Raw genomic sequence first — 16,978 nt, forward strand, 5'->3', positions numbered from 1 at the left:
ATTCATTTCAGCAAGGTCACTGGATATTTGTTCATATACAGAAATCAGTTGTACTTCTATTTATGAGCAACAAATAATTAGAAAAATGAATTTAGTGAATATACCCTTTATAAAGGTCAAAAAAATCTGTACACATCAGAATAAATCTAAGAAAAGTTTTAGGAAACCTCTACACAGAAAACCGTAAAAAAATTTTTAAGATCTTCTTTAGAGTTAAATCAACTTAGAGAATCAGTATTTTTAAGATATAAATTGTCACTAAATTCATATAAAATTCAGTGCAATCCCTGTCAGAATCTCAGCAGATTTTTTTATGAGGATCAAGAAATTGACCTGTAACATGTCACATAAGAGAAGACGTTTAAAATAACTATATAAAGTAAAATATTTCAGCATAAACTTAAATTTGCAGAGACATTTTTAAATACTCCCAAAAAACAAAAAATTAAACTTGAAAACAATGAGATACTATCTTCTTAAATATGGAGTTGCTATCATGAAGGTATTTATTTTCCTTCGGTTATCTTGTCAATTTAATGAGATCATAAAAAGTACTATCAGGTATGGTTATTGCTTTGTGCCTAATACATTTGGAAGGATAAAAAAGCAAGAAGAGCTAGAAAAAAACCTGAGAAAGATGAGTAATTTAGTGGAGCCATGTAAATCTTCTTATGTACTTTTATAATTATATATATGTAACTATGTAATTATAATTAATGTAATATATACATAAATCATGAGGAACCAAGACTATGTAGTACCAGGATGTTGGTGATAACGTTGATATTGTAAAAGCTATTATATACCTATAGATAACATACATGTTTATATTATAAAACTAAATTCTGTATATTATTAAGATACATTTAATTGGACATAATTAAAATTTATAATATAGTTAATAATATATTTATAAATAAATGTCATTAGGAGTCAAGTTTTTTTCCCAACATAAAGGAGTTGTACAAAATCAGAGATATTGTGCAAATATCTTTGTATTGTCCTAAAACCTCTAGTCCAGAATTTGAATAGGGAATGTCAGCACCAACACATGACTTTTTTTTCCTCTTAAAAATATTTCCTGGGACTGGTGCCGTGGCGTACTAGTTAAGTTCAGTGCATTGTGCTTCGGCGGCCTGGGTTCACTGGTTCGGATCCCAGGTGCAGACCTACATCACTCGTCAGCCACACTGTGGCGGCGACCCACATATAAAGTGGAGGAAGAGTGGCACAGATGTTAGATAAGGGCTAATCTTCCTCTGCAAAAAATATATATATGTGTGTGTGTGTGTGTATATATATTTCCCAAGTTGGTTCAACTTTATGAAAAAAATGTGTTTCTAGGGATGTTCCTTGCAAAAGTTTAGAAGCAGTGACAAACCAAGTAGTTTTAACCATTCCTAGTGGCTGTAGAGCCCAGATTATGGTGAGTAAATACCGTTCCCCCACTTAAAGGATAGAGGCCTCCGTGAAATAATGGCTTATATCACATGTGGAGCAGGAAATGTATGACTGGGATTTCTTGTGTCAGAAAGCAAAGAAACATCAAAAACTATTGGGATTCTGTCAAAAGTTCATAGTAGTTTAAAAGGGGTATCTTGAGTATCAAAAAATATTGCTAAAAATTTTTATCAGAAAAGGATACTGAAACTTAGCAAAACCTTTTTCTGCATTTATTACAGTGATCTATGCCTTTTTCTCCTTTGCTCTCTTAATATGATGATTTGCGTTAATAGGTTTTTCTAAAGTTACCCTTTCATTCCCAATAAAAGCACAACTTGAGCTATTTATTTTTCTGCATTTCTTGGCTCAATTTGATAATTGAGTTGAGGATTCTTGCATTCTTTATTTCTTAGATGTTGGCCTGTCATTATAATTTTTAGTATTCTTTTTGTCGTATTTTTGTATCAGGATTCTGTGAGCCTTAATACTTGGGGAGTGCTACCTCTTCTATATTTGGTATAGAATTATTTTTTTTTTTTTACCTGGAAAGACTCTTCCTTTTACATTCATTGTGATTGCTGACAGATTTGGATTTACTTTTACATCATGTGCTTGTATTTGTTCAACTTTTTTTTTCCTCTTGTTGTTTTTGCTCTTTTACATTGAGTTCTTTTTTTCCCCACTCCCCCCGCCCCCCTACCTATACTCCCTTAGATAATTGTGTTTGGTCTAGTGTTTGTGTGTTAATTCTGGGTATTGTTATATGCTTGCTTAAAGATAACCAGAATTAATAAGTAGCAAAACTTATAAAAGTTGAATGCTGGTGACTGTATTCAAAAGTAATTGCTGCTATTGTCCAGTATTTTAGTTCTACTTATTTATTCTGCAAATTTTGCTTATTGTCTTGTTTTATGCAATCATTTACTCAGATTTAACCATGTATTGAGCATTTCTTTGCTTTTAATTCTTTTCTGCATCTGAGACCTTACTTATGGGAACACATTGTGTTATATCTGAGGTACACCTTTTAAAATTTTCTTTAATAAAGGTGTTTTGTTGGTAAACATCTTAACTAGGTGTATTGTTTTTTTCTTTTCTTTTCTTTTCTTTTTTTTTTTGCCTGAAAATATCTTTATTTTGCATCATACTTTAGTATTGTTTTGCCATGAATGCAATTTTTGGAGGAGAATTCTTTTTTCTCAGCACAGTCAATACATTCTACTATTTTCTTACATCCATTGTTTTTTGATAAGTCACTTATTATTCTAATTGCCCTTCCTTTATAGCTAATCTAAATTTCCTTCTGGCTGTATTAAAAGTTTTCTGTTTATCTTTTATGTGTGAAATTGTAGTTGTAGTTTTTAATTATCCTGCTTTAGATTTATTGGACTGCTTTGGCCTTTTTTCTTTTTTAATCAAAAAGTCTCAGTCATTTTCTCTTTGGACGTTGTGTTGTTCCTCTTTCTATTACCACCTTCGTGAACTTTGTTTAGATGTACGTTTAGTCTTGTCAGCCTGTCCTCTGTATTTCTTAAGATTTCTTTCTTATTGTTAGTCTCATCCTGACTTTGTGCTGCCTACTATGTTATTTTTTTGGCTCTGTCTTCCCAATTCACTAATTCTCTCTTTAGTTAAATCTCAATGTGCCATTTAATTCCTTCGTTTTTCTTTTTTTGCCCTCTTTTTTTTGCTCTATTTCAGTTTAGGTAATTTCTGTTGACCTCTGTTTAAATTCACTGATTCTTAACTTGATTGCATCAAGTCTATTGATGAGCTTGTCAAAGGCATTATTCATCTCTAATACCATGTTTTTTGTTTCTAACATTTTCATTTTACTCTCTTATATTTTTCTTATGTCTGCTGAAATTCTCCATCTGTTTGTTCATATTGTTCACGTTTTCCATTGAGCCTTTACCATGTTAATCATAGTTTTAAATCTCTGATAGTTCTGGCATCTGGATCATGTCTAATTTTTATAGATTGCTCTGTTGATTGCTTCGTCTCTTGGCAGTGGATTGTTTTTTTTGTTGTTGTTTTTTACTGTCTTTATTTTTATGCGAGTCATTATTTTGGATTTAATGCTAGATATTGTGTGTAGGACAATAAAGACTGAGGGTAGATAGTGTTTAGGGCTGGAGATGAACCCACCTCTTCTGCTAGAGTTGAGCTAGGTTTGGATTTTTTGTTGTTGTTATGGTTTCCTTCAGTGCACCAATGGTTTCAGATTCCTCTAGTGTTAACTTTGTGCTTAGGGTTTGGACTGGTCTGTTGGAAGATCTTTCTAAGTCTTCCTGCTCCACCCTCAGTTTTAGGCCTTCCCTGTGCTTTTAGACAGGATATCTCTCCATCTTCTCGTCCGTCTTCCAAATGTAGACTGCTTTTGCTTGTTACTCACTGCTTGCTAGCCTGGCCGTGGGGAGGAAGGGCACATGGGGAAGATTTTTTTTTTGTCCTGGTCAGTCTTCACCTCTTGGTTGCAAAAGATTTATAATCTCTTGTTTGTTTTCAAGTTTCTTTTTGTTTGAAAGTTTTTTATTATAACTTTTTATTTTCTGATACTTCCAGTATATTGGAATGTTTGTAAGTGTGATTCTGCTGGCTTTTTTCTGTCCATTATTGCTTGTCCTGTCTTATTTGCTCATGTGGTTGCGTTTTGTTGTAGCTGGTTTTTTGTGTGTGTGTGTGTGTGTGTTTACCTATGAGTTCATAGGTCTTGAACTTTAAATGTGGGAATTCTTTGAGGTTTAGGTTAAAGTTGCATTCTTGCAAAGAGGTTTTAAATTTGCTTTTGCAGTTGCATGTAAAATCAGGCCTGAACTTCTTTAAATTTACTTATGAGCTTAAGGTATTATGAATGCAAACTACAGACTACATGATGGCTTATGTTTTGAGTTCTCAGAGGAAGGTTTTTGTTTGGTTGCTTTTTCCCCCCACTACTCTCAGTTCTAAGCAAGTTTTCTTCTTGTCCCCTTCTGCAAAGTGGGCTTCTACCTTGCTCACCCCTTACAAAGAGGATGTAGCTGTTTGGGATGAGCTTTGTGAGTAAGTTTCCTATTGGATTCCCCATCTTTGGTGGATTCTCTGTTTTATTTCCTGTCTCTTCTCACTCCCTACAACCATCAAAGTGGAAGGTCTCATCTCTAGCATTGAGAAATCGTCTGCTAGATCAGGGGCATTGTAGCCTACCTCCTGGTGTTCTTGCTTTCACTTCATTCTCGACCTTTGGATTCCTTACTTTGGACCGGCCCGGTGGTGCAAACAGTTAAGTGCGTGCGCTCCGCTGTGGCAGCCGGCGAACCGGTTTGCCGGTTCGGATCCCGGGCGCGCACCGAGGCACTGCTTGTCAAGCCATGCTGTGGCGGCGTCCCATATAAAGTGGAGGAAGATGGGCATGGATGTTAGCCCAGGGCCAGTCTGCCTCAGCAAAAAGAGGAGGATTGGCAGATGTTAGCTCAGGGCCGATCTTCCTCACACACACAAAAAAAATGGATTCCTTACTTTTATGCCATTTCAGTATGTGTTTGCAAAGTTTTATTTTTTTTTAATCTCACATTTCAGTTATATTTGGAGGGAACTTTGTTAAGGGCACTTAATCCTTTATACGTTGTTCAAGTTGTCTTTTCATTTGGTACTTTTCTCCAAGTTTTGAGGCTTAGAAACTCCTTTCCTAAATTTAATTTACTACTATTTCTATTTTGAAAAGCCTTTATTATTTAAATCTCTGCTTTTCCTCAATAAATGGTAGATAGTAAAAGATCTGAAAATTGTATGATATTGGAATTTCACCTAAAGTAGGTAATCTAGTTCATCCCTTGGGATAGGGCAGTATGAAGGAGATGAACTTTTTAGTCACCCTTGAGTTTTGAGTCCTTGCACTCACTTTTGTGAATTACTTAAGTTTTATGAGTCTCTGTGACATCTATTAAAACGGAAAGAGTAGCTATGTAATAGGGTCATTGTGAGCCTGAAATGATATAATTTAGTTTCTGGTACATGGCCTAGTGTAGTGATTCAGTGAATACTATGATTCTCCGATCCTTTTTTAGAAGAGGAAATTGAATCTCAAGGAGGTAGCATGTATTTGCTTCCTACACACAATTTTGTAGTTGTTGAGCAGGAAACCATTCCCCTGTGTCTTCTGGATTTTACCTTTCAGAAGAGTAATATTCAGTAATTTATTCTGCTTGCCTGTATATGCTTGAGTACCTTATACATATTTCAAGGACCTAACATATTTGGGGAGAAAGAGAGAATTTAATGTAATGCCTGTTTTGGCAAACTTCTTGAATGTTAAGTGAACAAAGATGAATATAATATAATGCAATTCCTGTCTAAGGGAGCTTGTTAGCTTGGTAGTGAGGTAGGCTTATCTAATAATTATGGTTGATATGCTTAGGGCTATAGAAAGAGTAGCACCTTCCTGGGGCAGAGGAGGGGTTGTTTGAACTGGGTCGTTAAGTATGTGTAAGACACCACGGTGTTGGCAGAGGAGGAAATTAGGCAGAAGTAACAGCAGCATATGTAAAGGCCTGAAGACAGTAGGGAACATGTCCTATTTATGAGAAGTCTAGGTCGTATGCACACGAGTCACACAGTCTGAGGAAAGGAATGTCTCTTGTGGTTATGGAAGAGATGGCAATTGAGATGTGTCTTAAATGATTGGTGGTATTTCAGCAGGTGAAGATAGAATGGGTAGGCTAACACGAACTGAGGAAATAAGAGTAAGTTACTTAGGTAGCAGAATATAAGTTATTTATATATAGGGATCCATGAATAGTCACATTGACTTGGCTGCTATTTACTCTTGAATTCTCACACCTGAAACAGAACAGCTTCTTTCTTATCAACTTGCTGAGAAATTATTAGGAAATTTTGCATATCTCATTAGAGTTTTTATGTGAGAGGGTTTTTGGTGGAGAGGAGGAGAAGGGAACAATTTTTCTAGGCTTACATGTATAAGATAAAGTGATAAAAATATTTTGGGGATGGAGCATATGTGGCTTTGAATATCAAATATAATAGTTTAAAATTTATTTAGTAACTATTTGAGGTCCATTGTAGCATTTTGAGTAGGAGACCTGCTGTAATGATAATTTATCTAGGTGATATATTTTACCATGCAGGATTGAATTGGAGAAGAACATGCCTGAAGCAGCAGACTTGCTATAGTTCAGGACTGAAGTGATTAAGACTTGAATAAGGGACGATGGTAATGAGAATGAAAGAAAGGGCATTGTGAGAGGGATTTATAAAAAAAAAGAATTGACAAGTTCTGAGAAATGATTGATGATAAGATTTGGAAGACAAACAGGGGAGTTGGAAATGTTGATGAAATTTCATACTTGGGTGACTGGAAATTTTTAATATTAGCAAGAGATATGATATTAGCAGGAAAAGTAGTTGTGGGGAAAAACAGAAATTGTCATTTGTTGTTTATTGGATATGAGGTTAATTATAAGGTATACTTTAGAACATATCAATATGCCTTTGTGAAAACAATTTTTTTAATTATGGTTTAGTCTGATTAGACAGGCAATGTGGTCTTGTATCAGCAGCATAAGCTTGGGAGGTAGACCTGTATTCCAGTTCACCTTTAATAAATATCACTGTTGTGAGACTAGAAAGTCTCTAATATGTTTGGATTTTACTTTGTTCATCTATAAACTAAAGCATTTTTATTTTACTGTTTACCACTTCACTGAAATCATAACCATGATTGTTTGCTAAATAAAATGTGTATAATCAGGCAGTTTGTAATTAGACTAACTCAGAAGTTGTAATTGTTGAATGTGTAGGTGTAGTTAACAGCCTTCGTTTCTGGTAAGTGACTTTACTTAGAGGATGTATGTTTATGCGAGCAAGAGAGACTGTTTCCTGGAAGGAAACTGCGGTCTAGATCTTTATAATAACGTCACCTTTAATCTTTTTAAACTCATGAGCATTGTCCTATGCACACTGTTTTCTTGAGGCAGTTTCTTGCAAGAAGTAAATGAAGCCTCCTTATGAGCCTGTTAAGACTTCATAGACTGTCAGTAATATGGAAAAATTGGATATTTAATCAGGAATGTGAACATGTGTTTCAGGTAGAGAATTCCAAAGATAATGAAGATAGTATTCTACAGAGGGAAATTCCTGCCAGACAGTCTCGACGAAGATTTCGTAAAATTAACTATAAAGGAGAGCGTCAAACCATTACTGATGATGTGGACATTAACAGCTATCTTTCTGTGAGTATATTTAGGAACGTTTCATAGATCTTCCCTAATTGTCATATACAGTATCTTTAATATACATATATTTTTGATAATATCAACACTTTGGCTCTATGTGTGAAAATTTGGGGCAGGTAAATATATCTGTATGATTTTTTTAAATACTTGGTTGAGTTGGGTAGAAATATTCTTACCAGGGGGAGTTTTGTTTTTGCTTAAATGAAAAAAAAAAAAAAAAGTCCTTACCATATCTTTTTAGACATATTTCTGGATTTTCTTGCCTTTTTATTGCCTAATGGAGTATAGATTAGAGTCCTGCCTGAGAACTTAGGTAATAGACTCGTTGGGAGCTTTCTTTCTGATATGCTATAAGGCATACAAAAGAAATAAAAATATGTCAATTCTTTGTTTGAGGTGTGGGACAAATATACATACTGTGTGTTAGTGCAGAAACATATGCAAGTGTTAAAGATATGTTTTCACATGCAAATATTGAAAAAGTAGCAGATGAAATAATTAACTTTTCTAATACCAGAAGAAATGTAAGCTGTTTCTTCAGAAGTCTTCAATTTTGTAATTGTAGATAACTTCATTTTAGACTGAAAAGTAGTTGAATCAAGAAGTAAGGATAATCTAAGAAAGAATAAATACAGGTGTATTTTATCAGTTTTCAAAGGAGTAATGATCCCCCAAAATATAAAAACAGTCTAGAGACTGATTACAGCAAAATTCCTAAGGATATGTTTAGTTCTTTTGGTTGTCATAACCAGAAATTCACTCATTCCATGTTAGGAATAAGGAAGCTTATTTAGAGAGTTGTTTGTACTGGAATATGTGTCAGATTTAAGGTGGTTCTAAGGATTTGGTCATATTTGCCTAATTTCACTGATTCAGCACATTCTATTTCTGACAACAAACAATAACATATGATATAGTCTCAAAATTTTTTACCTCATCCAGAGCCACAAAAAGTTCATTTTTTGTTCTTATTATTTGATAATTTCTTTTTATATAATAAATGTCCTCATCACTAATTGATTTAAGCTAACATGTTTTGCCTTTTTACACAAGTAATACATGTCTGTTTTTGAAAAATTAAGTTGATTAGTCCCACCACCCAGTTATGTAACCATTGATGACATTTTGTGTATTCTTAGATAAAGCTTTTTTCAACATATAGATAGATATGTAAACTTTTTTGGCTAACTTTTTAAAACTTAAATAAATAGATGATCTGTTTTATAACTTTTTAAAACTTAAATACATAATCTGAACACCTTTGAATGCTATTAAATTTTTTTTACAACATTATTATTAATAGTGTCATGGTACTCTATTGTTATAATTGCCATAATTTATTTACTCAGTTTCCAATATTTGGTCATTTAGATTTTTCTAGTTTTTTATTTTTTTTATTGTTTTTTTTTGGTGAGGAGGATTGGCCCTGAGCTAACATTTGTTGCCAGTCTTCCTCTTTGTGCTTGAGGAATATTGTCGCTGGGCTAACATCTGTGCCAGTCTTCTTCTATTTTGTATGTGAGATGCCGTCACAGGATGGCTGGATGAGTGGTGTGTAGGTCTGCACCTGGGATCCAAACCTGCGAACCCCGGGCCACTGAAGCAGAGCACGTGAACTTAACCACTATGCCACCACTCCGGCCCCGAATTTATCACTTTAAAAAAAAATAAGGCGCTAAATATCTTTGTGGTTATATATGCTTATATCTTGCTTTCTTTAGAAAAAATTCTAAGAAGTAGAATTACTAAATTAAAGGATCTTTAATTGTGCTATTTGGTTCTCCTTGTATGAGCTAGAATGCATAGTTTTTGTGTGTGTTTTGTTTACTTGCTTATTCTAGTCTCAACTATAGTGTGTTCTTTTCTGAAAATTTTTTTGGTGTCATGTCATGAAGCCTAGACATAGTTCATATTTTCTCTTGGTAGCTGTGGTTTGTGCTTGTGAGTCATTTACTTTTAGCTTTCTTATGTCCTGAAAGTTGTCTTGAGGATATGCTGGTTTCCTGAGTGGACCAGGAAAAACAGTAGGCACACTGCTTGGGATTCTCTCCCGAAGTGTGGCATTTTCTCATGTAAAGGTTTGTATAGCTAGTTTAGGTGGTTATCCTACTAAGTACTGCCAGGAATTTGGTAGATCAAGGGAAGGAGAGAACTAAGTTGATTCAATGTAGACAAAACTGATTTATTAACTGTGAGACTGGGTTAGAGAAGGATTTTTGGTCATGTTACTTGCACTTGCTATTTCTTGAAGTAATAAGTTTTTTTCCTAAAAGGGATATATTTTAGGCAACTTAGAATCTGCAGTATTGAGGTTTTCATTTACTTTTAATTAATGTCACCAATTATGTAAAACCTATCATCCAGCCAAAATCCTACATATTGGTAGTTGGTCTGGATAAGGATGCTATGTAGCAAAAATCTTAATTTGTATTTGTGAAAGCATCCCATAGAGAATTGGTTTTATGGCTACTATAGGGTCCTTTATTTCTTCTCTTCTACTGTCAGCAATTCAGAGAGAAAGATCAGGAGGAATCATTCTTTGTTTTAGATAGCAATGGAAATTTGACAGCTTCCTTTTTCATTTGCAAACCATCATCAAGTTTTTCTTGCTAGACTGTTGAAAATCAAAAATTCTTAAAGTTGTACAGAATATTTTGTTACTGTTTTTTTCTGTATCATAATTATTAAAAGTACACAACCTGTATATCAAGGTTTTGTGAATATTAACGATGTTGTGTGTGTTTGAGTTATTTTCTAACTGAATGCTTAGAGTGATTGAAAAAGATGGTTTATTCTTATGAAATGTTTTCATAGTTTTGTCATACATTGCTTTGTATAAAGGTGAGAACCATAATCTTAATGTGAAAGCTTTTTTTTTAATATTAAAAAGAACACATCTCTAACAGTAATAACATTTTTGAGTCTCCTTTGGTTATTGCTCTCAGAGCTTGCAACAGATATAAACGTCTCTGAATATTTTCAGTGATTTCAGAGCCTTGATCTTTGAAGAGGATGTATTTGATATTTAGAAATAGCAACAAAGATGATTGAGAGCAATATTTGGTGAGTAGGATGGGATATTAAGCCAAGTGGAAATAGTCTAGCATTTAGATGAGCCATCTGTCTTGAATCCTTCCTTCACTAACTGTATGATTGGGGCCTCTAAATGACGGTGGTAATTATCGGGTCTGCCTGTCTTATGGAGTGATTGCTGAAATACTTGGAACATGTGACTCACAGTCTAATTAGTCAATAATGTCTATAGATTCTTCCTCTAAAATATTTCAAAATTGTGCCCTCCTTTCAATTTCCCCATGTCGTTGCTTTAGTGTTAACTCCCATTCTTTCTAGAACTGTTGTAATAGCATCTCCGACACTCACTCAGCCAGCTTTCACTGTAAAAGCAGTATTTTTTCATTATAAGAGATTTGGAAAATTTTTTAAAAATTGAAAAGTGTTGCATAATCTCTTCATTAAGATATCTACATAATCATTTTATTTATTTGATTTTAAGATTTGTTTTTTCTTTTCTCTCTGGTTTCCCTACTGATAGACTTATTTCTTCCCCAATCCCCTCCCACCAACTAGTCCATTCATTTTCCGTCAGTCCTAAATGAAGCTTTATCACTTCTTTTAAACTCTTAAATCTTTTCATGGCCTACCACCCTCTATCAGAGAAATGCCAATGATCTAGCATATAAGACCTTCATAGTCTAACTAGTTCTAATAGAACATGCTGCAGTGATGGAAATGTTCTATATCTGTGCTTTCCGAATTGGTAGTAGTAACTAGCCACATGCGGCTATTGAGCACTTAAAATGTGGCTAGTATGACTGAGGATTTTAATTTAAAATTTAAATTTTTAATTTTAAATCATTTACATGGAATTAAAATAAAAATTTTAATTTTAAATAGTTCACATGTGGCTAGGAGCTACCGTATTGGACAGACAGGTGTGGACTTTGTCCCACCTCTCCAGCTTGATCTTTTTCTCTTTTTCTGTGTATTCCCTACCTTTCAGCCATGCTGAACAAATTTGCTGACCCTTGAAGAAACTATGTTTTTATTTTTTTCAGTTTTTATTGAAATATAATTGACATATAACATTGTGTAAGTTTATAGTGTACAACCTGATGATTTGATAGACATTTATATTGCAAATTGATTACCACAATAAGGTTGGCTAACACATCCATCACCTCACATAGTTACCATTTGTGTGTGTGTGTATACTGTGAGAAACCTGTTTTTATATACATCACTCATATATACTGTTCCTTTTACTTAGAATGCCCGTTTATTCTTTGTCTTCTTGGCAAAATCCTAATTGTCCTCTAGACTCAATTCCACATCATCTCATGGGCGGACTCCGTGATTTTCCCTTGGGAGAGGGGTTTAGGTACACATCTCTGCATTCCCATTATATCCCATATATATACCTGTGACCATTCATTACACTACACTGTAATTGTTCATTCAGATGTCTGTGTCTCCCATCAGAGTGTACATGCCTTGAAAACGTGAATCTTCATCATTGTATCCTCAGAACATATTGCCTGTCAAAGCGAAAATAAGAGTGCCTGTTCTTGTATTGACTTGTTGAGGTTCCTGTGTAACTTTGGGCAAGTTGTGTAACCTTTCTACGTCTGTTTTGACATATAATCTAAGATTTGTGAAAGGATGAAGTGAAGGAATGTATATAAAAGGCTCTGCCTAGTGTTTGGTGTCCTGAAAAACATTCAGTAATGTCAGCAGCTTCTATTCCTGTTGTTGTTATTATAAATATTCAAAAAATATCTTTGTTCCTGTTGCTTACAAAATAATTTTATTATTTATCTACTCTATACCAGGACATAAAACATGTTTACCAAAATATGTAAATATATTAAGATAACTGAAAACAAGTAAGCTAAAGAATCAGAACAAAGAGAGAATAAAGGTAGGAAAAATAAAATCAAGCTGGCTTGAAGTTAGAACAGCCAACAATCAGCCAACTACCCGCCCCACCCCCCCAGTTTTTCTGTAGCATACACTCACAGTGGCTCACTTTGAACAAGGTAGTTTCTTTGTCCAACCTTACAAGGTAAAGTGGTTACAAATGTATATGAAAGTCACTGAATGAGTTGCTTTAATATATATGAGTGACTAGAAGACAATTAAATGATGACAGGTGATGTCTGCCAAAAACCAATGACTGATTTTGGAATTATTGATTTGAAGGACTTCTTTCTGAAAGTAGTTAGCAAAGCAGGTAGTTTAGGCCAAATGTCTTAAAATGTACATTGCAAAACAGTCTCCAGGACATGAGAATAAAATGGTGGAGTTTATATTTATATGTGCTGTTATCCTTTTAAATTTATGGGGATTTTTGTGTATATTTCATAATGAACACAAAATATTTTTGCTGGTAATACGTGTATTAATTCATCAATAAATTACATATGTTAGAAATGTAGCTCAAAAATTTTTTATTTTAGTGGCCAGCCCAGTGGCGTAGTGGTTCAGTGTGCATGCTCCACTTTGGTGGCCCAGGGTTTGCGGGTTTGGATCCCAGGCGCGCACTGACGCACCGCTTGTCAAACCCTGCTGTGGTGGCGTCCCGTATAAAGTAGAGGAAGATGGGCACGGATGTTAGCCCAGGGCCAATCTTCCTTAGCAAAAAGAGGAGGATTGGCAACAGATATTAGCTCAAGGCTAATCTTCCTCACCAAAAAAAAAAAAAATTATTTTGGTATATAAATCCCTTCCTCATTTGGCCCCAGTCTACCTTTTCAGCCTTCTGGCCCCATCATTTTTGTTGGACCTTCCTTTGGTCCTATTCTTCTCTCTCCCTGGAACGTTCTTAATAGGCTTCTTTATCTAATGTAATTCTGTCCTTTGAACCAGTTTGAATCTTAACTTAACATTTGCTCATTTCATCCAGAGTGGCCTCCTACCATGTCCTCCTGACAAAGTCCTGCTCAGCTCCCAAGACTCCATTCATCTGTAACCTCTTTGGAGGAGCCTTACCTGACGTTTTCTATTCATAGAGTACACTTTTCATTGATCCTATAGGATGTTACACATACTTAGATGCAGTGTGTTCATATAATTCTGCTCTATTCTAAAGATAACAGAAAACAAAATTAATGACTTAAGAATTTCTTAAATGTCTGTATTTTTTATATAAAGTTCACAACAGTGAACACTTTTCAAATGTGAGGAGTTGAATTTTTAATATTGGTGCATATGTAAAGTTAAATGGTAAAATTAAGCCAGGGCCAACAAGAGAAGTATCTTGGTTTCACCAAGGTCAAGTACCAAATATGCCTTTATTTAATTTGAAATGAATTTCTAGAATATCAGACAACATCCATGCTCAGTCATTTTTGTAGAAATATTCTTGACCCAGATATAAATCTGGACATTCTTCAAAGGTTTAAAAAATCTTGTTGGTGTTTGAGTACTTCGTTTAGGAAACTATAGTCCTTCTCATTGATTTCTCCTTTCTGCTTCTGCTATAATTTTGAGTAACAAACTGTATGGGTCTTTATGCTTGTTATCTTCTCTTAACTAGATCCCAAGTTCCTCAGTAGACTATATCATAATTTTTCTTTCTTCTTCCCTATGTTGCTTATGTTGCTTTTTACATCTCAGGCAGGCACGGCATAAGCTACTGGCCTCCTTCCTCTCTTTCTCTGTCATAGTACCTTCACAAAAGTGGAGCCAGCGAACTCTTCCCGAAGGGACGCTGGAAAGAGGGGTTTCTATGACAGCATCATGGTTCCTGGTTTTAAATTTGGAGAGCTTTCTTTGGCTCACCCTTGTATATATCTTTTCTTTTCACCCAGTCTGTTGTTCTGGGATAGTATGGCAAGTGGTAGGCATGGTGTGACACTCTAGAATCTACTGTTGCATTTTAGGCTCACAAATTAGTAATGCAGCAAGCAGCTCTTTCTCATTTGCTACCTCTGTGATTGCACCTTATGTGTTCTGCTCTCCTGCAGTGCTCCATTTTTTTTTTGGATTCAGAGCATATTTAGAGAGATTAAGACACATTTATCAGTGCAGCTGAATATAAGTTGATTATTAGGACTGGATCATTTAACCACCTTTATGTTGTTACACTGATTAATGGCTAGATGCATCCACTTGACCATGGATTTGACATCTTAAGGTTTTTAGCAAAATGTGTTTTGCTTTCATGGATTCTGCATATATCTTATTGATCAAGCTGTTCCTGCAGCAAGAAATAGGATCCTGCTCCCCAACCAGCTCATGGGAAAATAGAGGACTGTAGTCCAAACATGTGATTGCTGAGATCTCTTCATGGAGCATGTCTTAGTCCGTTCACTGCTATAACAAAATACCCCAGACTGAGTGGCTTATAAACAACAGAAATTTATTTCTCACAGTTCTGGAGGCTGAAGTCCAAGATCAGGGTGCCAGCATGGTGGTTGGGTTCTGGTGAAGGCCCTCTTCCAGGTTGTAGACTCTTGACCTCTTGCTGTCTCTTCACATGGTGGAGAGGACTAGGGAGCTCTGTGAGGCCTCCTTTATCCCACTAATCCCAATCATGAGGGCTCCTTACTCAAGACCTGATCATCTTCCAAAGGCCCCATCGCCTAATACTATCACCTTGGGGATTAGGATTTCAACATATGAATTCGTCGGGGACACAAACCTTCAAACCATAGCAGCATAGCAGCATCCCAGCATTTGTCTCAGGACCACCGATTTGGACTTCCAAAGAAACTAGTTGCCAATAAGTAAAATTCTTGGTATGGTCAGGTTTGTAAGAGCCAGATCCCTCAGTTTGATGTAGTAGAATAGACATTAAACTAGCAATCAAATGATATGGGCTCCTGTCCTGTCTCAAGCACTGATTTGCAATGTTAAGGAATATTTAAGACCCTCGATCCCTGCATTATGTGTAGGAATTCAACTAGATACTAAGTCCCTTTTAACTACAGACTGCTAACTTCTTGCTGTGTCCACGGGGTGTAAGAGAGCTAGGGACCTCTTTGAGGCATCTTTTCTGAGGGCAGGAATCCCAATCCCAGAGCCCTTGTGGCCTAATCACCTCCCAAAGGCCCCACCTCTTAAAACATCACTTTGGAGAGTAGGATTTCAACATATGAATTTGAGAGAGACAAAAACATTCAGACCATAGCAGAGCACCAGTGAGCAAATGATTTAAACATTTACCCAAGTCAAAATGGAGGAGGTATAAACACTCCTTTTGCACCTGTTATCAGAATTTCAGTTTTGGACTGTATAAATCATAGTTACTAATTGATGAAGAAACTGTAAACATTGTGAACTTTATTTTGTATGTGTGGACTTGGTGGATCCTGGTCGTTTTTAATTATATTTTGTGTTTAATAAATAGTTGTGGAATGAAAGAATGAGTGAATAAACAATCTTCTATCTTCTATCACTTCTCAAGTAAGGAAGTTTGTATCTGGAGTATATAAGACAGTGAGTGCTGACCAGACTGCTGCTGAGAAATTTGGAGGCATACCTCTAAGAATCTGCAGCTTTTCAATATTACTTGTCCTCTCACTGTATTTACAACCCAGAATGCTCTGGACAGGTGTGTTCTTTATGGTGCTTTGCACCTTAAAAGCAGAAGAGAACTTTTCTCTTTTTATTCATGAGTGTCTAACATCTCCTAGGCGAATTCTGCTTCTCACTTGTCTCCTGGGAAATAATGTAGAATTCTTAGTAAAAGGTTCTTGTACCTAGTTAGAGGGTCCTGAGTCCACAAATGGACAGAGAAAAGGTGAAGGGGTGATATTGTAATTAAACTAAATAGAACAAATGCCTGCCTAAAGCAGATTTTTAAAAAAATTTTTGTGAAAAAAGTGTTCGTTGTAGAAATGTAAAAACATATAGAAGAATATTAAAAAGGAAATAAATTTGCTGTAATCCTCAAAACCAGAGATAGCTAGTGTTGCTAAGGATTTTTAAATGTGTGTATCGTGATTAATTCAGATCTTTTTACTAATTTAGGTAATGCTAAATATTTAGTTATATATCCTGCCTTTGTACTTCTCATGCAATTACATTTTTCTCAAAACATTATTATTAATATTAATATTATATTGTATGAGTGTAACAAAGTATTCTCATGCAGCTTCCAATTTTTCTCCTATTGTGAACAACTTGTATGAAGAAATCTGTATATGACTCTGATTTTTTTGTTAGGATTGATTCATAGAAGTTAAATTACTGAGTTAGGGATATGAAAACTATTTTTAAGCCTCTACATAAGTATTGCTAACTTCTAAGTAGTCATTTTAAGAAATTGTCTTTATCATTCA

General features: G+C 35.1%; 1 protein-coding gene across 5 annotated transcripts in view; it reads left to right on the forward strand.

Moving 5' to 3' along the window:
- The window catches only part of RAPGEF6 (Rap guanine nucleotide exchange factor 6), a 203,307-nt gene that overhangs the window by 76,682 nt on the left and 109,647 nt on the right, over window positions 1–16,978 (forward strand). For all 5 annotated transcript variants that reach the window (XM_014796298.2, XM_087429849.1, XM_087429848.1 and 2 more), the window contains one exon: window positions 7,527–7,670. In XM_014796298.2, the coding sequence (XP_014651784.1) occupies window positions 7,527–7,670 (144 nt within the window). The remainder of the gene's footprint in view (window positions 1–7,526; window positions 7,671–16,978) is intronic.

This window comes from Ceratotherium simum, chromosome 4 (assembly GCF_057802395.1).
Source record: "Ceratotherium simum simum isolate JZ-2026a chromosome 4, ASM5780239v1, whole genome shotgun sequence".
Lineage (NCBI taxonomy): Eukaryota > Metazoa > Chordata > Mammalia > Perissodactyla > Rhinocerotidae > Ceratotherium > Ceratotherium simum.